General features: G+C 39.5%; 1 protein-coding gene across 2 annotated transcripts in view; it reads right to left on the bottom strand.

Moving 5' to 3' along the window:
• Positions 1 to 278: 278 nt before the first annotated feature.
• Positions 279 to 26,260, bottom strand: part of STAC (SH3 and cysteine rich domain) — a 71,119-nt gene continuing 45,137 nt past the window's right edge. For both annotated transcript variants that reach the window (XM_021553321.2, XM_077786592.1), the window contains 8 exons: positions 25,253 to 25,334; positions 23,705 to 23,820; positions 19,416 to 19,497; positions 15,140 to 15,201; positions 14,149 to 14,237; positions 10,491 to 10,542; positions 10,228 to 10,365; positions 279 to 2,012 (listed from right to left, as the gene is read on the bottom strand). In XM_021553321.2, the coding sequence (XP_021408996.1) occupies positions 1,914 to 2,012; positions 10,228 to 10,365; positions 10,491 to 10,542; positions 14,149 to 14,237; positions 15,140 to 15,201; positions 19,416 to 19,497; positions 23,705 to 23,820; positions 25,253 to 25,334 (720 nt within the window). In that variant the 3' untranslated portion in view covers positions 279 to 1,913. The remainder of the gene's footprint in view (positions 2,013 to 10,227; positions 10,366 to 10,490; positions 10,543 to 14,148; positions 14,238 to 15,139; positions 15,202 to 19,415; positions 19,498 to 23,704; positions 23,821 to 25,252; positions 25,335 to 26,260) is intronic.

The following is a 26,260-nucleotide window of genomic DNA, read 5'->3' as shown; positions in this document are numbered from 1 at the left end:
ATCAGCCAGGAGTTTGTTAATAATCAGTATGGACCGGCTGCATTACAAAGGGCCATGTTTCAGCAGCTGGCAGCCCTGCAACTTCCTCTGCAATTAAAGGATGCACAAGAGCAGCAAAATATGTCTCTAAGGGACTGATCTGCTCTGAGAACTACTGGTCAACTGTAGAGTTCACCTGGATTTTATAAGGCTTTGAGCAAGATCAGCAATTCAAATAGGGCAACTCAGCTACTGAGACCTGGGCTATGCAACACAGATTGCATACCTGACTCAATACATGGGAACAGGATCAGTAACTGCTTTTATTAGAAAGAGCATCAACTTTGCAAAGGCCTATGCTGGCCTGGCATGCAGTAGCAGGATTTAGGACACCAATTTGTGGTTAGTCACAGAAAAGGCAGGCATTTAGTTTCAAGCTAGTCAAAGAAGGCATGAATTCAGCAGGGAGCTTTAGGATAGGGCTTAATCTCTATGTCATAATACATGCTAAGCTGTTTAAGTGTATTTGGTGCAATTACATCCAATTAAATACTTGGAAATTAGGTTCCCTGTCTTCAAATATCATAGAATCCTGCTCTATAACAGAATTGGCACTGACTGATTTGTGTAATTTATTCAAGACTCACAGTTCCCCCAGACCACTCCCTGGAAGGTTCCTGTGCCCAGAACACATTTGAAAATGGAGGCTTATATGGACAAAGTAGGGATGTCTGAACATTCACACTAGCATGGAAAAGACTCAAGGGATGATCATGGTGGTTTATGCCAAGAAAAAATTTATATAGGTCTATTTACTGCTGAATCTGCAAAACTTCTATTTAGCAAATGGAGAAGAGAGCTTTGGTGTGTGAGCACACCAAGACACTCAGTGCCTTTCTGTCACAAGTTCTGCATTTTGATAATTACAGACTTCAGTCTTGTATGCAGCCTGTCCTTTCCTAGCATTTTCAGCCTTCCAGTGGGTTATACAACTGTTTTATTTTTTATAAATAGGATTAATATATAAAATGTTTTAAGTGCAATAAACACAGAAAAATATAAAATGTTTCAAGCCTGTGGCTGTCTCCCAGCATTTTACCCATTTTCTGTATCAACAGATAAGGGTGAAGGAAACACAGAGCGATGCTTCCAAGCAGGCTTGTGAATCCAAGGATCAGCTATTTTTGTGACCTATGAGAGCAGCCAACACACACCCAACATACGCTGAGAGCTTTTGCTCATATACAGAGAAAACAAAGGACACACAGATTCGCTACTCTTTCCTACAGGAAGATTGCACAGAAAGAGAAAGTTGCCAGCTTCCAGGGCACAGTGCATTTCTCAAACTGACATTCAGACGGTGTCTCCAAACTGATTTGTTATGAGACTAAACACCAGGACTAAACGCTTAAACTCAGTTGATACTGGGGACATAACTGTAGAACCACAGCCACACTCTACTACAAGCATTGGACTGTAGTATGAGGACAGTTTGAACGGTATTTTCCCCCCTCCCCCAAAATACACACTTCAAACAAGAAAGCAGTCCAACAGTTTTCTAAGACACAAGAACAGGACGCTAGTTTAGTCCTTCAGAACAAGCTGTCTGTCTTCATCAGGGTTGTAGCAGCCATCTTGCACCAGAAATTAGCCCAGGTTTGGTTTTTCTTCCTCTCTTACCTTACTCCTGTTAGAATTCAAGGGCCTCTCATTTCCCTGGTGGTTTCTGACTACATTTTCTTTCAAACATTCAACTTTTCATATTTTTAGTGTTGCTGTGGCAGTCTAAATGTCTTTTTCTTCATGTTGTTGCAGTTTTCTCACTATTTCCCTGAACATCTGCAAGACAGCCCATCTGGGTTGACACAGTGTGAGATGAGGCAGACAGGCATTGCCAACAAAGGGCTCCCACTGCAGGGAGTGGGCTGTTGGAATCAGATGTTTTCTAAGACGTCTGTGGGGACAAAGCCTTTCTTCTTCCCGCTGTATACCTTGATAAAGCCATCGTGTTCCTTTTCAGAAGTCACACAAATCTGAATACAAAAAAGGTATGAAAATGTTAAGCTCTTTGCCATGATCAAAGAGACAAATTATTCCAGGGTATATACCAGGCAGGCTAGACATCCTGTTAGTTACTTCTGGAAGTAGAACAATCCCTGTTGGACTCTCATTGCTTTGATAAGAATCTCAGACTCACATATTTAGAGACTTACCTTTCCCCTATCTCCCTGAAGTGCCACGTATCAAAATTGTTAAGAACTTTGTGGTGGATGAAAGATTTTGAAACATGAATGTTGACTTCAGCCTACTGTAATGATCATGCTGCAGTTGTCTGTGTATGAGAAAAATGGGTATTTCAGGTCAGGAGCTGTCTCCCTCAACATCTGATGGTGAAAAGTAATTATGGGTCACTTGCAGCAGCTGACCTGAATGCAAGCATATTCTCTTTTGCATGTTAAAGGAGCCTCAGTTCTTCTGAGAAAAGCAGTGGATTATGATATTTACTCAGTCCTTGCACCTGCAGATGCCTGTTTGGAATATAAAAATGTGTGACCCAAATCCAACTCTGTGAGAGTGTTTCCATAACACCTACTCCACAGGGAAGCAGTCATGAAATCATGTGGTCTTTATAATAGCACAAATATTACATTGTGGTAAAGGCTTTAATTTCCTCCTGACCTTTCTCATCTCAGGCATTTCCACTTGAAGGCCCTTCTTGAAACATCTGGTAATGGCTGAGCCATTTGAAAGCCTAGTGGCACAGGCACATTAGACTGGGCACAGCACCACACCAAATAAAGGCTTGTTTTCAAACGTCTGTGCCAAAGAACTATATATTTCCTACTAGTCAAACAAGGTTAAAATATAGCTGGAAAACTGACAGTCCTATTGAGACCACTCCACACACTGATTTCTCATGATGTCAGTGCCAGCCCTCTATCTGGACTAACACTCATCTCTGTCTGATAAGTATTTACAATGTTTATTTACAATAACTCACAGGATATGAAATGAACAAAAATAGCTCTAAAGTGCTCCTGGATAAATCCATTTCAGCATGACTATTATGGTATACCTAAATACCATGTCTGAATTCTAGGCCAGCTTGTCCTGTTGCATAAAATTTACTAGCAGCACTGGTGCTGCCAGAAGGAAATGAAAAGTTTGAAGAAGGTGGTGAAGTTGCTTCATATTTACCACCTCTCGTATTTGCAAATAGGTAGGTGGATCTCTGTACCTGCAAACAAAGTTTTGGAAAGCAAATGGATTCATTAATTTTCTTACTTATCCTGCCTACTCAACACTAATGGAATTGGATCCCTGGGGCAGAATGACTGAACACACCAAGAGGGCTGACATGCAATTAGAAAGAATAATGTATTGTTGTTTGGGCTAAATCACACAGAAAGCGTGGGAGAGGTCTAGAATTGATGCTGTCTAGTTTAGGTTCTGTTGCAAAACAGCCAAGCTCATTTATGTCATGAATCCCCAGCACAGCATCTGCTTCCTCTGCAGTCATATCACCATTCAAAATAGAGGTGCAAAGCAATGGGGACAGAGAAAAGTGTTTCTAACTATTGCTGTCTATGTTGGTCTCTGTCTCCAAGAAAGGAATGATGAGAGAAAAACCCTGCAAAGAAGCACAAGAGTAAGGATGGCCAAGTATGTAAGACTATCCAAGTGTGGGAAGGAACAATAGCTGACAAGTTCCTCTTTTCAGTTGATCCCTACTGCCATGAACCTTTGCAGCTTCTCCATAACTAGAGCTGTCTGGTTAAAAGGAGTAATTCACTACATTATTTGTTTTTCACCTAACTGAAGATATCTGCAAGACTTCTAGCTTTTTGATAGGATCCCCAAAATTACTACATCTCCATCAGGTCTACATTGCTCACTAAGCCTGGTGCATTGTTTTGCTTAGCATCTCTGGTGCTGTGCAGAACATATTGCAAGAACAGAGTAGTTTCCCCTGTTGTCTTGTATTGCCAGCAGAATGATTTGTTGATAAAAGAAAAATACTGAGTTTTCTGAATACTGTTTTTGTTTTTGGAGTGAAAAATATGTCAGATTTCTTCTTTTTTCAGTGGAGTGTTTTTGTTTTTTTTTTTTTGTTACTCGTTTGAGTGCTCCTTGATATCAGTGAGTGTCCTCTGCTACAGCAGTAACTTTAGATCTTCACTGGGCATGTGGTGTACAATGCCTTATGTGAGAACTCTCACTCTACATACCAATACACAGATCTGAATTCTCCCAAATTCCAGCTGAAATTCTCTCATACTAACACACTAAGCCTTGCAAGTGCCAGACCCCAGATGGCAGAGTTTTTTTCTCACTGCTTTCCAAGGAAGATTAGGGTTCAGGGGCAGAATAAGCTCGGCCACAGTATGTAACACTTTCATAATCCTGTGCAGCTCAGGAGGTCTCCTGGGTCTGTGACAGCTGCTGGAATTTTGCAAAGCCCTGGAGCTGCTCCAAATTCTGCAGTTTTCAGAGAAGACTGTATAAAATACCATCTATGGCCACTTTTGCTCTCATCCCCTTTTATGTATGCTGCCAAGGATTTCACTCACAAGTTGTAGCCTGGAGATTTGGCTCTTGATTTTCTTACATAGGTGTAAATTGAGAGTAATCCCAGATGAGGACATGGTAGCATCCAGAGTTTTGGATTTCACATAATGAATCAGCTGTTGTTGGGGATTAGCTCTGATGAGAGATGGCAAAAACGATGGTTCTGAAGGCACAAGGTGCCACAGGTACCGACAGGTGGTCATGGTTTTCTGAATAAAGCTGGAAACTGCTTTAAATGGCAGCTACTCAGGCTGGCATGTTTTGGGTGGCAGGCTGCTGGCTTGACTAGAAAAGTGAGCCAGAGAAACCACTCTCCAGGGAATTTAGTAGCAACCAAAATGGGGGTGGTTGGGATTTTCCCCCTGCACTCTGGCTCAAGAGATTAATAGTGGAGTAAGCCAGAGGGTAAGAAACCACATCTCAGGCTATTTCTCACTCAAAAGTTATCTTCAGAATTATCTGAAAGTGGGATCTATTATTATAAATTTACTTTTCCATTCTTTCATCTCATTGTCTTTAAAAAAAACAAAAACCAGTCAAAACTCCCCCAAACATTCAGATTATGACTTGTCTGATCTTGTCAACAGCTGCCCTGAGGATTTTTTATCTGTCAGTCAGCCCTGAGCAGGTGGGGGTGATGAGCAATTAGGAAATTGTCCTTTGACCTGCATGGTCATTCCTGTTAGTCTAAGTCCTGTGCTTTGAATTTGAGCTTAAATGGCCAGTCCTCTCTGGGAGTAATTTTGAAATTGTTGTAACTTTTTGCAGCTCTTTTTTCTTCCACGCAATTAACCCATCTGACAGCCACAGACTGGTTCTGAGGTTATGAGGGCAGTACAATTTCAAGAGCTATCCTGGAGCCCATAGACAGTGCCAGGTCAAGAGGTCTGCAAGTTCAAGTCTTTTTTTTGCAAGAATGACAGCACAGGGACACTGTGAGCATCTATATCCGCTGCTGCCAGCACACTGAGGTCCTTGCCTATGTGAGCCTTGTGATGGAAATGCTGAGCTGTTCAGTTTCCATACCCATAGAGTCATAATGCAAATGATGATGAAGGGTTTTGTATCAGTTGTTTCACTAACTTTTGGACCGAGAACACTGTCTCATTTTACCTATATCACTTAAAGCTTTAAAGAAGACCTGGACTAGACTGGATGCATAATGATCTGTGCCCTTGTTTTGGACTCTTACAAATCTTTTGTGCCACTCAGCATCCCTGAATGAATGGGGACACCCATCCCTTCTCAGCAAGACTGCTGTCAATGGAAATCAGTGAGAGCTGGAAAATGACCCTGTTTCCTTTTGGCCAAGCTGTGAGGTGCAGGACTTAAAGCTGGGGGATACATGAAGAACTGCAGCATCACTGTCAGTGATCAGTTTGCCTTTTAAGTGATTTAATTTGAATGCATATGTCACTGTGATGAAACTGATTTTCAAAGGCAGCTGAGTCATGCTCTTAGACAATCAGCTTCTTTTACAGCATCCCAAAAATATGGGGACATAAAGTAACGCCTAGGAAATGAGGTGAAAAGCCAGGTAGCAGCAAAGCATTTGGACTAATCAGAAGACCTCAGAGAGGTGGATTTCCTGTGTCTATAGACTTGTCCTTCAGTCCTGCTTTATTAAGCCTAGCCTTGTGGATGAGAGACATCTGTAAAAAAACATCACAAAATGGGTCTGTTGCACTGACTTCTATGTAAAATCACAGCACACTCTGGATGAGGCAAAGAGCTTCTGATTCCTGGTTTGTTACAAATGTCACTGTTTGGGGTAGTTTCTGTTGCCCAAATGTCATGGTTTGACACTGGCACAATGCCAGTGCCCCCATGAAAATGTGATCCCTCCCTTGGATGCTGTGAAGTAGAATCTAGAACAGAGGAAAGCAGGCCCAAGCATAATAACAGGGAAAAAAACCTTTATTATTCACTTGCACAATTTAAAATAAATTGTGCTATTTAAATACAAAAAGCCCAGCTCTAAACTAATTTGTGTTAGTGTGAGTGTACATGTTAGAGGCAGCCAGGCAAAGTTGTGAGTAGTATCTTTTTCAAAGTAAAAGCAGACATTCAAACAGCAGATTATTTTGACTTCTTTAAAAAATAAGGATGGTAAAAACCTTAAAGATATTTTAAGACATGCTTTTCCAAATATTGATGATATATTAGATATTGCATTTTTTTTCTTTTGTGAACAAAGGTCAAATAAGAACCTGTTGTCATGAAAATAAGTATTTGTATAATGTTTGGTAATGAATTTGGGTAGTCTAAGGCAGAAATTACAGGCTGGAGAAAATCTTATATATATATACAAGTGATAATACAGTCAGAGTTGGAAATTATGTAATTCATGTTTGTGAGAACAGCTTAAAAGTGTGGAAAACTACTGAAATTGATCAGGTTTGGTTTCCTTATTGATAATCTTGCTTTACTGATGTCAATGGCTATGCCTGCCTATCTCCCACAGATCCCTGATTGAGCATCATGGTGCCAAATCATCTTCTGAACTGGTTTTAAGACTCAAAAATCTGTCAGTGAATCCTAAACTTCAGGATGTTGGCATCTCAGAAGAAGTACACTTTTTCTTCTCCAGCCTGGGTTTCATATTGCATCGTAAAATTTTCAAGGGATCTTTTGTGAAGACTAGCTTGTGCACATTGCCCATGATGGGTGAAAAAACTGGTTATTCTTCAGCCCTCTCCCTGAATATTGGCTTTGCCAGGAAGGTTCGTATGAAGCTGAAACTTCAAATGTTATTTCTAGGGCATGAAACTGCCAAATGATTCCAGAAAAAGTATCACTCCCTGTGTCTCAAACTTGAAAGTATCTCTGCTTGACTAAAATGGCTTTTCTTAGGGTAGTCATGTGGATTTGTGGATGTGAATTTATTGTCTTTTGCCTTACAAGAGTAGACTCTACCCAGAAAAGTTCATATAGAGCATGAGAGGACAGAGACCTGAAGGATAAAACATGGAAGGTATAAAGAAATATAAAGAAAAGTAATATCATTGTCACTGGATAAGTTTTTCTGTTAGTATATCATCCTTGCTTTCATTTTCAGAATGGTTCTGTGCTCTTGTTAGACCACATGGAAAATGAAGTAACTTTGCCATCCTATAGTCACAGGAATTTATTAGACCAGTTAATAAGTTTTTCTAGCTAAATTGAGACTTGACAGGAATAAGTAGCGATGAATAATCTCCTCCTTTGCTGATCTGGAAGAAGTCAGTGCTCTGCACATAGTAGATGTATTGCAGTCACAGCACTTTGAACACTGTGCCCAGAGACAGGTTACACAGCTGATGACATTCCACAGAAATTCCAAACAGACCAAAAGACAAATAAAAAAAAATTCTGCCTAAGTTTTCCCAGAAGTCCCATTCAGATGACTTTGTTTTATCCATGCCTTCCCTTATTGCACTTCTTTCTCTGCTTCACATGGAAAACAATGGAAAAATAAAAGACAGAAAATAAGAGAAATGGATGAAGAGAAAGAAAGGAAATTTGACTTTGGAAATATAAAATAAATGTTTAAAGTAAAAAATTCTCAATAACAATTAAAATCTCTTCCTCAAGAAGAGTTTGTCCATAGTGAAGGCAGAGTTGTCTTTTTATTAAAAAAAAAAAAAATTAAAAATTGTGCCTTGTGTGGAGGGACAGCAGGAAGCAGATAAATGTCCATGGCCTCACCGTGGCTGTCCCACCTGGAAATTAGTCAAAATGGCCTTCAAGCTGCTTAAATGTCTCCCTTTTGCATAATTGGTGTGAGAGTGGAGAGGGATCTGTTTGCTATGCTCCTTTTCTCTCATATCTCTGCATTCATGTGTTCTTGCAGTCTGATCTCTGATCTCTGCCCCCTGTTTCACAATAAATATTTATTTCTTTCTTCCTCTGAAGCCTCTACCACATGGAGCAAGCACCAGACAGCATTCATATTCAGCCTCAGCATTTCTGTGGGCTTGAGATAGAGCTGAACAACTTTTTTTAAAAAAGGAGGTAGTAGGGGGACAGGATTGATTCATCCCTTTCTTTAGGAATCGATTCATCCCTGCCTTGCCAGAGTGGAAGAGGCACCCTGACTCTGAGCTCCCTTTGGGATGCTATTATGAAACAGGGACAATAGGAAGGCCCTTGAGTTTAGATGCCAGAACTGCCCACCTGGAATCTGTGGTTTTGTGAGAACTGAGGCAAGCAGCTGGGCTCTCACTGCTTGCAGCAGTAGCCACGCTGACAGAGATGATCTGGTACTCCCACTAATGGGAAATGACACCGATTTTGATCGTTCCCTCATGCTGGCCTGCCATGTTCCAACACCGCCATCTCCTACCTTTGCCCTTGTGTATTGCTTATTTTAAAACATAAAGCCTCCAAAAGCTCTTGTTCTGCTCTGGAAATATTTATTTTTTTTCTGTGTGCACAGACAGAAAAAAAAATAAAAGAGATATTGGGTAATAAAAATATAAGAACTTTCCTTCTAGAAACTGCAGAGCTGACTGTACTGTGTGTCCAGGGGCAGTTAAAATATATTCTGGTCACTGTGTTTCTGTGCCTTCCTTCAAAAGCTGTGTGCACCCAAGGATTGTTAGCACTTTTATGTTTTGCTATGCCACAAATCAGCAGCAACCAAGCTGTAAGTAAATCTTATCCACCAGTGCAGTGACGCACTGTGAAAGTTCTGTATGGAAAAATATACAGCTCTCAAGTCCACACTGGTTCTGACTTCTTCTCTACTTTTTTAAAACCAGTGCTGTTCAGGCTATAAGGCAAACCATTTCTGGTGATGTGACACAGTTGCCACAGGAAAGGAAAGACCTAATGAGGCAGATAAACATTGGGCTTTGCAAGGTGCAGTGAGAAAAAAAAAATCTACCTTTCTATTGCATCCAGATTTAAGAGAACTCAAGCTGTGTGTACCCTTAGTATGTCATCATCCTATTTCGAGAAGCTTATGCCACAAACCTGTCCCTTAATTCAGGTTTTGGGTCATGGCTTGTGCCTGTTGTACCCACCTGAAGGACACAAAAGAGAAGGAGCTGCTGAAAATACACCAGGGGACCCTGCAAGTCCTCACATAGTGTACTTAAGCTCACAGGAGCACTTAAAGCTTAAAATATATTACAGCCTGTAGAGAGGGATTTAGGTGGTGGTGCACACACACACACAAAAAAGGATTAAATATACCTTGCAACTGCTGAACAAGTGTCAAATTTAGGATTTACAGCTTTGTGACATGCTGTCTTAACTCTTTTCCTGTTGAAGCAAAGACAATGGGCTGTGTTTAGGTCTTTAGGTAAGTTAAGATCTGGGGAGGGAGGCACTATCTTTTATTAGATTAGTTCTAATAAGGAGGAGAAAGCCAGATCATTTTTCAGGGACACAAGGTCTACTGCTAAGACTCTGTGTTTATCCCTCTGAAGTCAGTAAGAGAGTGAGAAATATGTGAAGTATCACTATGAATGTCTGTGAGACTTAAAATTCAGGCTCTATTAGGCATCGAATATGTGTTTGCACAAGGCAAACAGTGCCCTTAACTGGCTACCACTGTTACACAGAAATAATAAATCTTGTAAAATTGCAGTAAAATCTGCCTGTCCTCATCTTTCACAATTTTCCCTTCAGTCATTGGTAAAACTGCTGGATGCTCTACTGAGTCCAGTGAGGGTCCAGCACAGAAGATCTTACCTGGTTCTCTTTCAGAGTTATCTGTCCCTGTTCCTTGCAGCCAATGAATGTCCTGATACACCTGTAAATCTTCTCATTCTGTTGTACTCTCTGAACAAAATTAGCAGGAAAATATCCAGTTCTGTCATCAATTCTCCCCTGTGAAGGAAACATATTGATAGTAGAAGTTTGTTAACAGTAGAAGCTTTGATATAATTTCAGTATTGAAAACAAGATATTTTTCCTTTTGGAAAGAAAACAGATATAAACTGATTAGCACATACCTTCCACCAGTCTTCATTAGAGTCTTCCAGAAGTGTGATCATATCCCCTGGCCTGTAATTAGAAGAGGAATCACTTAATTGTCATGTTGAATCATCTTTCACAATTCCCTTCTAATAGGAAGGTGGTCCTTAGGTGGCTATTTTGCCTGAGCATTCACTGAAGGCAGACACAATAAGGTGGCAAGGTTTTCTACAGTCACACATGTTAATTTAGAAAGACAGACTGTATCTTGGGGCTAGTTCTTTATTTTGGGACAATATCTGTGAACTGGAAGTTCTGCTTCCCGTTTATTAAGGAACTGTTTAAAATATAGTCCCTCTTTGTTAAAGGCATTATTGTTTTACTTTAAGACATTTCACACTGTTGGGACACACTACTTCATCATCTGTGTTTTCAAGCTGTGATTGCAGAAGGAAAGTGGCAGGAAAATAATTCTGTTTTATTGACAAAGGCAGTTAGTCAGCAGGGATATAATTCTGCCCAAGAATGTATTTTTTATTTGAATGGGACATATTTACCTTCATAATGTGTGGTGCTGAGTTGTAATTGCTAAGTACCAGCATCCAGCTGACTTGTTCCAAAGCAGAGCTAGGAGAATAATTTGGCTGGAAACACTAATAGCAGAATTTGCTAAGCTGATTTTGTGCAGGTAGTTGAACAGTTATTTGACCTTTTCCCCCCAACTGGTGACACTTCATCAACATTCCTATGTACTTATAATAGTGGTATATTGTAGAAAGTAAGTGGGAGACCATTTCCGAAAGGATTAACTCCATAAAGCTCTGTTTGCTTGATAAGAGACATTTCTTGATCTTAATTAAATTAATTGGTGACCCCTAATTATTCCGCTTTCCCTGTTAGGCTCACTGTATTGTTGAGATATCAGCACAAGAGCCTACAAACACATCTGGAACATCTGTTATGATGGATAACAGGTCAAATTTAACAGGCTTTTTCAGAGCATGCATAGAAAATATTGATCTGCCCAGGATGCAGCTGCAGGTGTGGTCAGTGGTGGGCTTCTTTGGTCCACTTTCCAAGCAGTTATCATTGGTGCTGATAACTGGAGAAAAAGGCATTTGGTCTTCTAACACTGTGCAATCTGAAACAGGATTTTCTTTAAGCCTTCCTCAAGAACCTGTTTTGGTGTGTTTGGAGTAATTAAATGTTACTGAGATGAGGAGGGAAGCTAGACAACTTGGTATGCCACTGGTAAAAGATTTTTTTAAATGGGAAAGTATATGTGAATCCTTTACTACAGTTAATATTTAGTATGAAACACAAATAGATTTCAAGGGAACACATAACTTCAAAGAGAATAGACCAGGGCCAATATTGGAGTCCTTACACTGAAAGGAAAAACAGTTTAAACAAGAAGGATTTAGAATGCCTTGTCCAACCTGTATTCTTCAGCCTGGTTGTTAGAAAAAATAACTCAGAAAATATAAATTTATTTGTCTGCCAGAGAAAGCTGGCAACTGAACCTAAAATCTCTCCCTGTCACTTGCCTGATCACAGACAATTTTAGGTTGAAGATCTGTTAATTTTGTTGATTTTTTTTTTTCCTGGAAGAGAGCTAATGTAGATGTCTTTAATTCCCAAAAAGGATTCAAAATAGAAATTCCATCTGGATCTGTTACTCTTGCACCCTAGATTTAGGCTGCTAATCCCTGATAGGGGGTAGTCCACTTGGTTCTTACTACTGGTTGAAATCAGCCAGATCTCATATTTTTCTTCTGTAAATTACAACCTTGGATAAATTGTCTGCTCTACCTCAGTGACCTGGATTTCAGGAGGTGGCAAGGTGGCTAGTCCCTACAGAGACTGCTGTAGGTCCCGTCCAACTATTCTATTCTATTCTATTCTATTCTATTCTATTCTATTCTATTCTATTCTATTCTAGTCTAGTCTAGTCTAGTCTAGTCTAGTCTAGTCTAGTCTAGTCTAGTCTACTCACTGCAGTGTTTGAAACATGGTGTAGCTTGTCTTTAGGATTCTCTCTTGTAATGTAAGGCCATCTCTTAGAATAAGTGTATTACTTCAATGTCCTACTTTACTTATGTCAGAGCACTGGAAAGTCTGACTGACTGCTCCTGCTGTTTGGGAAGAAATCCAGGCTGTGGTAAATTCTAATTTCAGCTGAAATCAGGGCTACACGTCTTCACTGCAGTAATCTGCCACTCACTGTATCCTCTCAGAGATGAGCTGGGAACTCCAGAAATTTGCCTTAACTCTTCCTTTCAGGTCCTTCCCCTGCTACTTCCCTTTGTTATGATGGAGCTGATCAGGTTCCCAGGACCGTGCTTGACAACATTGCTCTGCTGAACCCACCTCCAAGCACCTCAACTATGCTAAACGGGAATTCATGTAATTGAGTTGGATCCTGCCTGGCTCTGCAATAATGAAACAACATTAGCAGCTATTGGGCATCCCTTATGGAACAATGTTAACACGTATATTACTGAATTTCTGACCAAGGGGACAAACAGCGCTGCTGTGGTTGAGTACCACTAGTCTAAATCTTAGCTGGTATCCCTGGAAAGAGACTGATGTCCCCTGAAAGAGAATGTTTCAGACCACAGGCTACTTTTTCCCCTAAAATGTGGAACAGGTGGATTTTGAAGGTTGATGTGTTTTCTGGATTTCTGCATCTGGATGAGGATGGTAGTCCAGTGCAGGCTTGTCTGAGAGATATTCTATGTCATGGAAGAAATGCACAAGATGGAATACACTCTGAAAGAGTAGGATGCAAAGTAGAATTTTTTAAGCAGAATAGCAGGCAAGTTGCACTAAAGATTGCCATATACTATGGTTATTTTCTGAAGAGCTGGCATTCCTAAAATAATGGTCAGGAAATACCATTAAAGCAGAATGATAGGAAAACTTGTAACTTCTGCTTTAGACCCCCATCTTTAGTTCAAGAGCAGTGAGAATGCACACCTGGGAACAGGAAAAAGGCTTTCAGTGTTGGAGATGCTGAGGAGAGGAGCATTCCTCTGTCAATTCCCTAAATTCTGCGGCACATGCATGGTTATTTTGATATAGGGATGCCGTGAAGACAGGTGACATGTTTCGCAGTAAGAACTCCAGCAAGACTATGCAAAATGTGAGTAGCATGAACAAAATAATTTAAGTGAAAGAAAAGCTGTCCATTTCCTTCATTGGATTAGACCTTGTAGAGCAAGCAACTGATGCAGAACTGAAAAAGTACTAAAAATAGCAATTAACAAAGTTATTTTGCAAAGTTCTCACTGAAAACACTGCTATCCATAGGCTGGACACCATTCTCTTTTTTCAGACTCAACTGAATAAAGGGAGGATCAAATATGACAGGTAAAATTTTTAGCATTAGCATGAGAACTGCTGAAGAGTTCCTAGCTGAAAATTTCTGATTTAAAAACAAAGCAACTGAGAATATTTTATAGCTGAAAGCTGTTTTGCTTCTAAAGCGATATAAGTGCTTTTGAAACTTTTAATCTATTGTATCCCTGCCAAAATAATTGGTCACCTGTTCTTTTTAACTGTGAGAACATCTATGTATCTTGATGGTTATGTCTATAAAAATGTGTATTGAAAATGTCAGAAGAAACCCTCTCTTCCCCAAAGTCATATATGACCATCAGTGCAAATGTAACTAACAAATATTTTGGAGTTTACCTCATCTCCAAGTCTTCATTTTCTTGTGGTACAAATTTGTACAAGGCAACGTAGGTGTTCATTTGTAACGTGCTTTTATAAAATGGTCCCTTTAAAAAAAAGAGAAAGAGAAAATTTAAATATCTGCTTTGTAAAGGATTTTGGTTCCCTTTGTTAGAGACAGAGGAACCAGAACCTGATCTTACAATAAATTATCCAGAATCATTTTTCTGCTCTCACAACTTGGAGGACTATGGCCCAGGTACACTGCAAGTCATTAAGGCAGAATAACTATCTTAATTTAGAGAGAAAATTATTTGAACTTGAAGATCAAATTCCAGGCTTCCAAAGAACACAAGCAGAAATTTGCACTGACTGGACATTGGGACAAGATCTTAAAAGTGAGTGTGCCTTTTTTCTCTCATTATTATATATGAAAGCTCTTATGAGCCCACTAGTGTATTATTGACATTATATAAGGTGTCTAGTCTACAGTTCTCATTATGGATGGAGCTAGAATTGTACAGTGCATAGGTCCAAATTCAGAGCAGGAAAATCACTTTCTTAAAGGGATTTTAATGTGTGAAAATTTTTGTCTTGGGTTTACAACAGAGAAGACTGGCTACTCTCCTCACTTTTTCCACGATTAATCTGGAGTAAAAAAAAGAAAAAGCCAAAGTAAACACTAAATAATTTTCAAATCAAATTGTATTTTTTACGTTATGGCAGTTTTATTATAATTACATGGCCTGCACACTGGATCTTTTGCATTCCCAAATCAATTTGCAATAAGCAGAAAACCATAAAGCGATGACAAATGATAAATCAAAAAGCCATCCAGTAATATATACTGCTTCCAGCTGTGGCCAGTGGCCCAGAAATTGTGTAAGAACATGACAGTCAGATATCAGTGACCCATCCGACCTAGTCAAGGTCCTCAGACAGCCATAAAAACAAGAGTTTTACATGACTTCCCATTACTATTGCATCATCACAAAACTTATGCTCATACCGGGGAATGTATACTTTTTGGTTCTTCAAAGTGTTCTGTGCCATTTTCAGAGTATGTAAACACTGAAATAAAGAAAACACATGACATTTTAGAAGTAGTTTTAGACTCTTCACCTTAACAGGATCACCTGGATTTTGTTGATCTCTTCCCTTTCTCCCTTATTTTCTTTGATTCCTTGGGGTCTCCTCTGAACCCTTCTACACTCCCAACAAAAGCACAGATGCCATTGGCACATGACCCAATCTCTGTTCTCCAGAATTTACAAGTGTAACAAATGAACCATTTTAATCAGATGGATATGCACAAGAACAGAACCTAGGTACTGTAAGTGCACTACTAAAGCCCAGCAGGCTTTTTCTCACATTCAGTACTGGATTGTCATATTTAGGATAAGCAGTATTTACATTTTAAAGCACCTGCAAAAGCTGATTATCATATACTGGGAAAGATTGTATGCAAACCCTCTTCCTTCCTCTTTTTGACGTCTACCTCTATGTGTTTGATAGCCTTCTTTGGTCCTTCTCTCTCCACTAGTCCATTCCTGAGGTGCACTGGATACACTACTTCTCTCTTTGAATTTACAGGAGGTACCTGAATTGCTTTCAAATCAGGGTAGGTAAACTCAGACATAGGCCTGTAGATGTAAATATTTGCTTCTAAGTTACTAAATCAGAAACTCATAGAATAAGACAACAGTCACAGCACCTAACATACCTGATAAGTAATTAGTTACCCTCTAATGTAATTAATTGATTCATGAGCTGACTGATACTTGTCCTCAGTTATTGCCCTAGAAAAAACACAGTGACTTTATCCTTCTGACAGAATTCCCCCTTCACATTTTAATAATTCCCCAGTGTTTCTTGCTTCTGGATAAAATCTGAATATGAGTTTTTTTCATAGATGGAGTCTTTGAGCATCCTAGAACCATCAATATATTTTGCTACCATTCACCTCTGTAGGTGTTTTTAGCAGAAGCTGGACTTTGTAGCCTCTAACAATTTGGCAATCTCCAAAGTGGTATTATCAGGTGACTTGGGGGCATTTTCTTTTTGTTTCTCTGCCATACAGTTACATGCACGCAGGGCAAAAAAGGTCCAGGGAACACCAATCCACTGAATTTTTCTCCTCTGTTTTTTCACTTGCTTGTCCTTACTTTCATTAACACATATTTCTGGGACTAGTCTACATGGTAGTTGACAGCCTAACAGAGTCTCTGGAGAAGTTGATGAGGGAAATAGTAAGGTTCTTTGATAGTAGAGAGTTATACTTGGATATTGAAAAACACGACAGTGTTCTTGTAACAGATAAAGGACAAAGCCAAAAGGCAACCACAACATGCACAAGAAAGATTTTGTGCAAAGTGACAGGCATTCATGAGCACACACATCTTCTCTGGCAACATGTAAGACAATGTTGTAGTCAAAAAGTTCAATCTGTGAATGTGAAGGGAACATGTGAGCTGATACCTGCCACACTTAATGTGAAAATGTCAACACAAGTTGTGTCTGGCTGTCCTGACTGCAGTGGACCTGAGGCCTCAATATGCTCCTCACCAAGTCCTCTTGCAAAGGGTCTCTGACCCTGCAGGCTATCACAGGTACGAGAAGGAAAACCTTAGAAATAAACCTCATTTTCTGTATCATTAATATAGGGGTATATATATGTCTGGCATCTGTATGAAGGGGTTTAAAATGCTGCCATTACAGTTTGGCAGGGTTAAAGTCCTACTCAAATCACTGTGCTTTGCTTTTCCTGAGGAGCAGGACTTAGGAGGCAAATTAAAGGTGTTCTGGTGAGTACTGAATTGGGTAACCAGGAGCCTTTTGGACTTGCAAAGAGTCATTCACCAGATGAAGTAAAAAGTATTTCAGTATTTCATGTCTGGAGTAATTCCTGTTTGGTGACAGAAAATAAAGCAAGCTACTAATGTACAATCTTGTGAACTGTGGAGCTGACCCAGCACATGTGGCGAGGTGGCTGAACTGTGTCCTTGTGTTGGCTGAGACGTGCTCACCAAAACTGGGTTTGCAAGGAGGACGTCCCATATTTTATTCAAAGGGAAAGTGCTCAAATCACTGTTGATAACAGACTCATAGATGTCACCTAAAGTACATTTTGGCTATTGGGACAGACAGTAGGGCACAGCAGTGAAAAAGTGTAACTGGCTTAGAGGAGGCTGAAGGGATGGAAATTAGGTATGCCATCTCACAGATGAAAACTAGGAAGCTTTACTTCATGGGATTTATACCAGGGCCTGAATGAAAGAATTTCCCCTTGAAGTTGTCATCATAGGAGTTCTACAGGGAAAATGACATGGCCATGGCATGTGCTGGGTCTTTTTACCTTTCTGGAAGCTGTCTTTTCTGCTGTTTCACTTTACCAAAGAGCATCAAATGTACATTTTCCTAAATACTTATTTGTAGAACAGTATTTTAATAGGAAAAAAAAAAAGAACAACAACACAAACTCAACCGGAATGGACCTGAGTCATACAGGCATTAATGTGGAACTTCCTGATAAAGAGGCAGGGGACAGCTGAGGAAAAAGGAGTCATGAGTCACTTTGTAAAAACATTTTGAATGTACTTGTATTTTTAATATATGTTTAGTTCTCTGGATGTTAATAGGAGGCACTTGAATCTGAAAGCCATAGAGGTATGTTATTCATGTCTCCACACAAAAGAAATCCATCTGTTTTCATACTTGTTTGCCCTAGCAGCAGCAGACCAAAAAACAAAAAACAAAAAAAAAAAAAAGAAAAAAAAGAAAAAAAAAAGAAAAAAAAAAGAAAAAGAAAGCAAAAACTAGGGATTTTTACATTCTGAAAAAGATTTTACCATTTCCATAGCTTATGCAAACAGTGCAGGCAGTTTATTAAAAATCTACCAAGAAGAAATTTTTGGAGTGACCAATGCATAATTTATACCCTGAGCCCCTAAAGGATGGATTGTAAAAAAGCCAGTGCAGATCAAAGGAATCATTAATGTGCCGCAGAAGTTATTTGGAGGCTTGACACATGCTGAGTTTTTAAACTAATCTCTTTAAGTAAGTTCCTTGAATGCTTTTCTGTACATTCAGTGAATACAGATCTCAGAGAAAAAAAGGTTTTTTGTGTTTCAGAACTGAAACTATTGACTTGCAAAGAAATAAAAAATTAATCTGAGTATTCAAACAGGGCTGATTCAATCTCAGGTGGGCAGGATTAAACAATGTGGTGCAGACTGAATTTTCTATCTTTAACCAAGTCAGGTCAACTTGCACTTTCAGGACAGAAAACAAAATTTTCAAGAGAAATCAGATAATATGGAAGAGATGTTCACAAAATGAGAGGAAGGAAATGACTGAACACAGTGAGGAGAGGTGATAGAACCAAGAGGGGAGGAAAAGAATAAGGAGGTGGCATAATAAATAAAATGACAGCTGAAGCTGGCCTTTCACCCACATGAATTGGTAGCAGTATGTAAGGAGCACTGGGGGTACTATGAAGGAAAAAAAATTATACTCAGTGTGATTTGTTTTTGTTCTGTACATCTTGTGAGATTCAGCAAAGCAGATTTCAGGTGCTGCTAGAGAAGTTGCTCTGATAGTTTGGGCCTGAAGTTGTGCTGAGCAATAATTCTTTTTGTTTATGACTTCCGCTGCCATGACTGAGTTCAAGAACAGGATCACAAACACAAACTCTTGGTGGCTGAGATTTTATTAGTAAACTCTTGCTGTGATGGTTTTCAAATCTCATCAAACCAGTGCTGTAAAAAACATTACTTTTGTACTGCAAATCAAACGAAGGAATTGGGGCATTAATATTACTGGGCACATACTACAGTTGCACTAAGAAGATGCAATTATAATCAGAATTCACTGTGTTGTGTATTTTACAGACACAAAAATCTTTTATGATTTGTTTTCTGTCCCAAAGAGGTTATGATATACAAAATCATGTGGAAAAATCAAACATATGGAAAAGAAAGTTTTTTTTTTTTTTTGTTCCACTTTGCCAGTGTGGAAGTGAAGCATGTTAAGAATACAGTCATGATCATGAAGTAAAGATAAGAGATAGGGAGTGGACCTGAACCTTGTCCAGTTGCATTTTTGGACACACGACATTAAGGAAAGTGGTGGCTTCAATTTCATCTGGATGGCAAAAAGCATTCTCCAAAGTCTTGCACCAATTCACCTCCTGCTTTGGAAACTAGAACACTGCTAAAACATGGTCATGGCATAGCTGTACGTGGGCCTTTTCACTGAGAGGGCTGTCCTGGCCTGGGAGCACTCACCGCTGTTGCTGCGTTTTCTGCTTATGTCAAGGGTGCCTGCAGAGCTATTGCCTTCCTCTGGAACTTCTACCAAGTCAGCTGTCTGCAGGGACAGAAACAACAAATGAGACAGGATAAGCCAGAAAAAGGGATCGACTAAGTGAAATAAAACCACAGCAAGGACCTTTGGGAAATGCAGTACTTGAGGGGAGTCAGAGCAGAGCAGAGTCAGCCTAGTGGGATGGAAGAAAACATTGGATCTGATGATGCACAACACATACCTACTGCACAGGGAGCAGTGGAAGCCAGGAAAAAAAATTCCAGACCAAGCTTGGAGTCTGGAGCACAAAAGATTTCTGCAGTATAAAATAAAGTGAAAGTTAAGGAACAAAGGATTATGTTGAGCAATGTGTTTCTCCGAGCAAAACAGAAAGGGCATGAGGGATTTGCAGATTCTGCAGGTATACTAAATAGCTATCATCTAGGGAGACTGAACATTAGTTGAAACTACTGAATTTTAATGTGTCAGTCCCGAATACATTATTCAGTAAAATAACTGTAATGTAAGGGTCATTTTAATTCTGTTAAAATGCTGTAAAAGAAAGAGCTAGAGTGCAATGAAGTGGATGAAGTCAGTCTTTAAATATCTGCCCTCACTTTCTTTTTAAACAGTCATCTGGCCAGTATGGTTAGGGAAATTGAAACCTAAGTGTTGCTTTGAGAATTACTATGATTTCTTTTTTGTACCATATTAATGTCAGTCATGATTAGGGACCCAGTGTTCCAGAGTATAGGAAAACATGGGATGACATAATCTCCAGCCTCAGAAGTATACTCTGTGTACGGCACCAGATTCCTTGGTTGGGTAGTCAGCTTCTCCTTGTATAGCCCAAGAGGAATGAGGAGCTGCTCCAAACAACTCTGTGCCAGTCTGACCTTAACAAAACTTCAGTCACTGAACCTGCTACACCTTTGGTAACAAAAGAAAAAACAAACCCAAAGACTGAACTTGAGTCAGGTGCTTTCTCTAATCTGAATAAATGTAAGTACTTACATTGTTCCTAACATTTATTTTTTTCTAGCTCACAAATTTTAAGTCACAAGAAGGATTTAATGTGTATGACACTTTACTATTGTACTGTACACACAACTTGCTCTATTGCTTTGCAGTCCTGTGCCTGCATCACAGGAACATTTCTGTTTTTGTTTAGGGAACAGAATCTGACTTTATAGATTTTATGTTGTTTTTTTTTTCCTTTTACTAATGTTGACAGCAAAGCTTTTTTTAGAAAGTGCTTTCACAATTTTATTTCTCCTATCTAGTACTTTCCTAGCTGTTTCTCCATGAAGGAAACCAATGAAAAAAGGTGTTGAAAGTAGATTTGTGCCACAGGTGTCTTGTGGCTATCTTGTTGCCCTTGCTATTTTGAGAATATATACTTTATTTTGCTGCTCTGTTGCTCCTTGTTTTTAGACTCAGCCTTTTGCAGCAGGTCATGTTTGTCTTGCATCTTGCCCAAATAGGTCACCCGAGGATGAGAAGGCACTGCACTAGCAAAGTTTACACAGATCCAGTGTAGAGCGTATCTATGGATTCTGGTTGCTGGGTGGAGAAGAGAAAGACTGGCTTTGTTGAAAGACTAAGTCCCAGCTATTTTTCAGCTCATTGCTAGAACATGTTCCTCAGTTTTCACAGACTAGCTTCATAATTGCTGATTAGCAATTAATATTATTTTGTTAAGTTCTAGTGCATATGGGATGTGTAGTGACTGTCTCTTCAATGTTTACCTCATCCAAAACCTTCTGAGGCAACCTCATTTACCTTTAATGATTTTTCACTGAATGACTACATGACAAATGGTCTAATCAAAATGATATAGGTACAAAGCTGCTTTTGAGAGGACCTGATCCACAAAAAACTAACAAGATTCACATTTACATGACCTCAAGTGCCTCTTCGTATAAATGTGGGTTGCAGAAGCACAGTTTTGAAGCAAGCAGTAGGTAGTAAATCTGGAGCATATGGCCACTTTCTTTTATGGGAAATGCAGAATCCGGGCGGAAAAATCAGTGAGTAAGTCCACACAGCTCAGTCATGTTAAAAATACTTTGGCTAGTTTAGAGGAAGGTGGCTGTCTCTGCAGAGAGTAGAGGTTGTCTACAGGAACTGCATGCAGTATGGAATCTTCATGGCTGCAGAGGCAAGGTACAGCTCCTAAGTCAGTCACCTTTGCTTTTCATCACCTTCATCAGGAGCAGCTCTGCTGTGCTGACCCAGAGCGAGGCTTTGCACAGCTTGGACACCACCTGCAAGGCGAAGTAGTACCCCAGGTGTCCCCATGTCCCTGGTGTCCCTAGTTTGGCAGAACCTTGAAGCACATTTAATCTCACAGAGCTAGGACTCAGCACAGCTGCATTGCTGCTCCTGCTTGGAGAGGAGCAGAGCAGCCCTAAGTGAGGATCACTGGGGAAAGGTCTAGTCCCTGTGAGTTGCTAACTACACATACTTCTAAGGGCTCTGTGCCACACCCCTGTTGCAGTCACTGGTCAGTACTTCCTCCCAGGTCACCCATCAATTTTAAAGGTCCTCAGCTCCATCATTTCATTTACGGTTGTGTCTGCCTTGTTTTTTAACCTTGTTTCAATCCACAAGCTTGTGCTGGCAGAATTTATGGTTTCTCAGGCCTGTTTATTTAATTCTATAATGTGCTCTATTTCCTGTATGCTGACACATGTTACATTCTCTCTCAGCTTCAATACCCTGGAGAAATTCCTGTAATGAACTTGCGTTCCTAATTCTACACCCACACTCCACCTAGTTATGATCAGCTCCCTAGAGTAAGCTGACACAGCATTAGTGATTTCTACGCTTGAGTTTTCATTTATAATTCAACATAATCTTTATTGATTTAGAAAGCAATAATTACATTTGTAGAAATTTTGTTTCAAAGGAAATTAAATAATTGAAAGAAAGAAATGTAATAATGAGACAGAAGGTAGAGTCACTTTGGGTTTAAAAAAAAAAGGGAATTAGCAAATTCCTTTTAAGACACAAATGGGGGTGGATAGAGGACATGTCCCTTAATAAATTCCTTGCAGACTTCACTTAGTTCTTGCTTAAATTAGTTTGTCTTCTTTCTTGTCTGACATGACTTGATGCTTGTTTAGAGTCCACCTATACTGCCTGAGATAACAGATCAGCTGTGTGAGCGAGCATGCATTTAAATGCCAGGGAAATGTAACAAACATATACAGATATTAGCATGACTTGATATTAAGCATATCAATATTTTCTTTGAGACCTGGAGACCAACTCTCATCATGTCTCTGTGCCCAGTGATTTGTCTTACAAGGTGTGCACAGAAGAGTTTTCTGATAATGTGGATCTGAGCGGGGTGGCATGGGGAGGATCTCCTGGGAATGGAAGAGAACCTCAAACACAGGTGTTAAGTGCCTGTTTATGAGAGGCTGAGGGCAGGAAATGTTTTTTCAACACCATGAAGGAGCTCCTGATCTCGTGAATCCCAATACTAGGATAAATAACCTCTTCTGTAAGGAAGAAATTGGCAATTGCTACTGTTGAACAAGGTATGGATACAGCAAAGGCATGGCCATGCGAACTATCACTTTCCTTTTTCTTTACCTCTTCTGCCATGGTCCTTAAGACAGTGACTTTTATGATTGGAGAGAGTGAATGACAAACATTAAGGCTAAAACCTCCCTGTCTGGATACAGCAACCTAACCACACCTACTGTATTTGGGGTTTGGAGAGAGAAGCCCTGATCTGTAATGCCATCCTCATGATTCTGCACTGGAAAGGGGTGGAGGTCCCAGTCCCTTGTTTTATTTCAGCAGCAGTGTCTTAATTTTGTCTGACTTGTACTGGGATCATCTACTTTTAAATATTTGTTCTGAGGACTCCAACTCATTGTTATCACTTGTATGAAGAGCAAATAGCGACCATCAACAACAGGCAGTATGCATCTGCTCGAGCCTGACAGTTCAATATCTTTGCTACACTTCTATATGGATATGAAAAATAAAAATATTAATATTTCCTTTTCCAATCTGATAAAAACAGTTTGCTAATTTAATATTTTTTTTTTCTTTTTCTCAAGAGCCCACTAAAACTTAAAACTTGAATTTGCAAAAATAGCAAATTTTCTAGTCTCAATATGGAAGCTGAAAGTAAGATTTTAGGGTTTTTTACAGTTTGAAATACAAGTTTTTTGAGCTCTGACACAATGTCATATGAATGAATATGTTGCTCCACCAGAAAGAAAATGGAAGAAAGATGTGGGATACTTACAGAGTTTCTGTTGGGAGAGTCAGATCCACTTCCAGAACTTCCCTTTTTGGTTTTCTGGGCTAAGGACGTTCCGAAGCGGAGAGTTTCATACACAGGGTCAACCTTATTTCCACAGGCTGCAACAGAAGGAGCAAAACATGCATTAATCAATACCTTGAGGATGTTTCTGGTCATGTTCCTGCTTAACTTGGAGCAATGCCTACCTCTAACAAGAAGTTGCTTAGAAACAATTTGAGAGACTTATCCTGATAAAAAGTGAGTGTTGAACTTAATGGAATTTATATCAATTTTCTGCTGCCTCTCTACTCCCATGAAGATCATCCTCTCATCCTGGCTCTTCCATTCTCAGCCATTGCCTTGTGTCTCTTCACCTGCCATTCTCCTTCCCTAATCATCACTGGTGCAACCTATGTGGTGGTAAAGAAGACGAAGTGCCAGGAGGTTCTAATCCATTTTTGTCCCTACCAGTGACTTCTTGGATTGCTCTCAACAGTAGCTTTCCCTCATAGCTAGCCACAAAAATGGAAGAGAAATGGATGCCTTCACTGGGAACAAGCAAATTCAGTTCAAACTCTCCTCCACATGCTGCATTCTTAGACCTCAACTTCCTTTGACACAAGCCTGTGGGCATGTAGAAAATGGTACATTTGTAGCACTATGTAGGAGGGAAATTTTAGCCAAAGTACTGAGAAAATACAACAGATTTTAGATTTTGATTAGAGCAAAACACACCTCATTTTTTAGCCAGAGTTTATTCAAAATGTTTCTGTTACTTCTGATAAAAATGATGGGTGTTTTTGAGAAAGAGAAACATAGGTTAAATCCTTGTAATTAATTTTTATTTAAACTGCTGACAGTACCAATACAAATGTTATCGGACAAGTAGTTTTAAACTAACTGCCTGGTTTTAGCTTTGATTTTTTGCACATCCAGGTGTGCCTGGTTTGAGTATTGGTGGGGAAAAATATTTTTCAGAATAAACTTAACTCTTCCATTTCAAAATGTTTCTTTTCAGAAATTTGGTATTACAGTGAGGAAAAAGTGGTCTTTCAAGTAGTCAGACAATATGTAGACATGATCAATAAGGAAAAATATGAAGAAAGTAAGAAATATGCATGAAAAAGGACAGGAACCTAGCAGCATCCCTCAAAAGACAGACCAGTGATTTAAATGCCCCCTGCTATTTTTATCTTCCTGTCTTTTATCTGTTTTTAACCAGCTCAGAACCTCATCTCAATATTTCAGCATTTCTTCACTCTTAAGTTCCTACCTTGATCTCAGGTAGTTGTTATTATAAGCAGGGTAAAAGCTAGGAGGTATAGAAGGAATGTATACAGGGTTTTGAGTGCAACACACAATGAGCACACCCTCTCCTCTTCCAGCTTTGTATCTCTGAAGTGATCATTTCCTGAGATGGCAGAAGGGCATCCAGTCACCGAAAGGGGCTGGATGGCTGCTGGGGGTAAAGACCATGGCTGGAAGTCTGCTGCTGCTGTTGCAGAGCATTGCCAAGGGAAGACTGAATGCAAAAGCAGTCAAAAAACCTACCAATAGGCATCACTTCTTTGATGCAGCCAAACTGTTCGTGAATGAGGAGTGGTGAGCTGTAGTATCGTCGAAATCCCTTTGGCTGGAGGGAGAAAAAGCAAAAACAAGTGAGTTGAATTGCTTGCCTTGATTGATGAAGTAGAAATAGCCTCAGCTCTATGGTTAATGGTGGAACATTGTGGTGAGGCTGGAAATTTGCCTCCTGTTGTTCAGTCTCTGTGAGGTTTAGAGATCAGATGTTTATTTGATTTTTTGCCTAGAAAAAAATATATTTCCTATATTTGTGTGGAAGGAGGGGCTCATTTCCAGCTCTCCTTTTTCTTTTGTCTTACATAAAAGCAATACTAATTAAGTGCAGTAGAAATGCTGAATCATTAGTGGTTCTGGAAAGTTTCCCTCTCCCTATCTTCTTATAGAATGTGAATTTGCGTTGTGTTGTATTTGTTAAACATATGTTTAACATATTTGTTAAACATCCTTCCCCACCCTAACTCCAAATCCTCATGTTCCCACATATGCACATGTGAAACCCAAGAAATTTAGAGCCTTTCTAAAGGTTTTGCTAAGGTTTACTGCTGCTTCCACTGCCTTTTTTTTTTTTTTTTTTTTTTGGCTTGTAAGGTCATAAAGCTCTCCAAGCTGTTACCAGATGTTTCTACAGTGTCCATTTGTAGAAAAATGCACCATAACAACTCAAGCTCTATCATTAAAGAGTACCATAATATAGCAAATAATGGTGCCTATACCACTCTAAAAAACATATCTCAGTTCAGGCAAATTCTTAGTACTCAAAATGAATGCCTTCAAGGCACTGGAATTTCACAAATGGTCTCTCCAATTTCTAAGTCTGCAGACTGTGAGAACTTCTAGTGACAGTGAAAAGTGAGGAAGATTTGAAGAGATGTGCATATTTTCCATATCTTTTGTTCAGTGTACATCAAAACCTGATACGCAACTAGTTCTTTAGGTAATGAGCTGCAAAAAAGACTGAAAAAGACTGAGGGGAGG

This window comes from Lonchura striata, chromosome 1 (genome assembly GCF_046129695.1).
Source record: "Lonchura striata isolate bLonStr1 chromosome 1, bLonStr1.mat, whole genome shotgun sequence".
NCBI lineage: Eukaryota > Metazoa > Chordata > Aves > Passeriformes > Estrildidae > Lonchura > Lonchura striata.
Note: the sequence above shows the minus strand (reverse complement) of the source record. Positions and strands in the feature narration are given on the sequence as shown.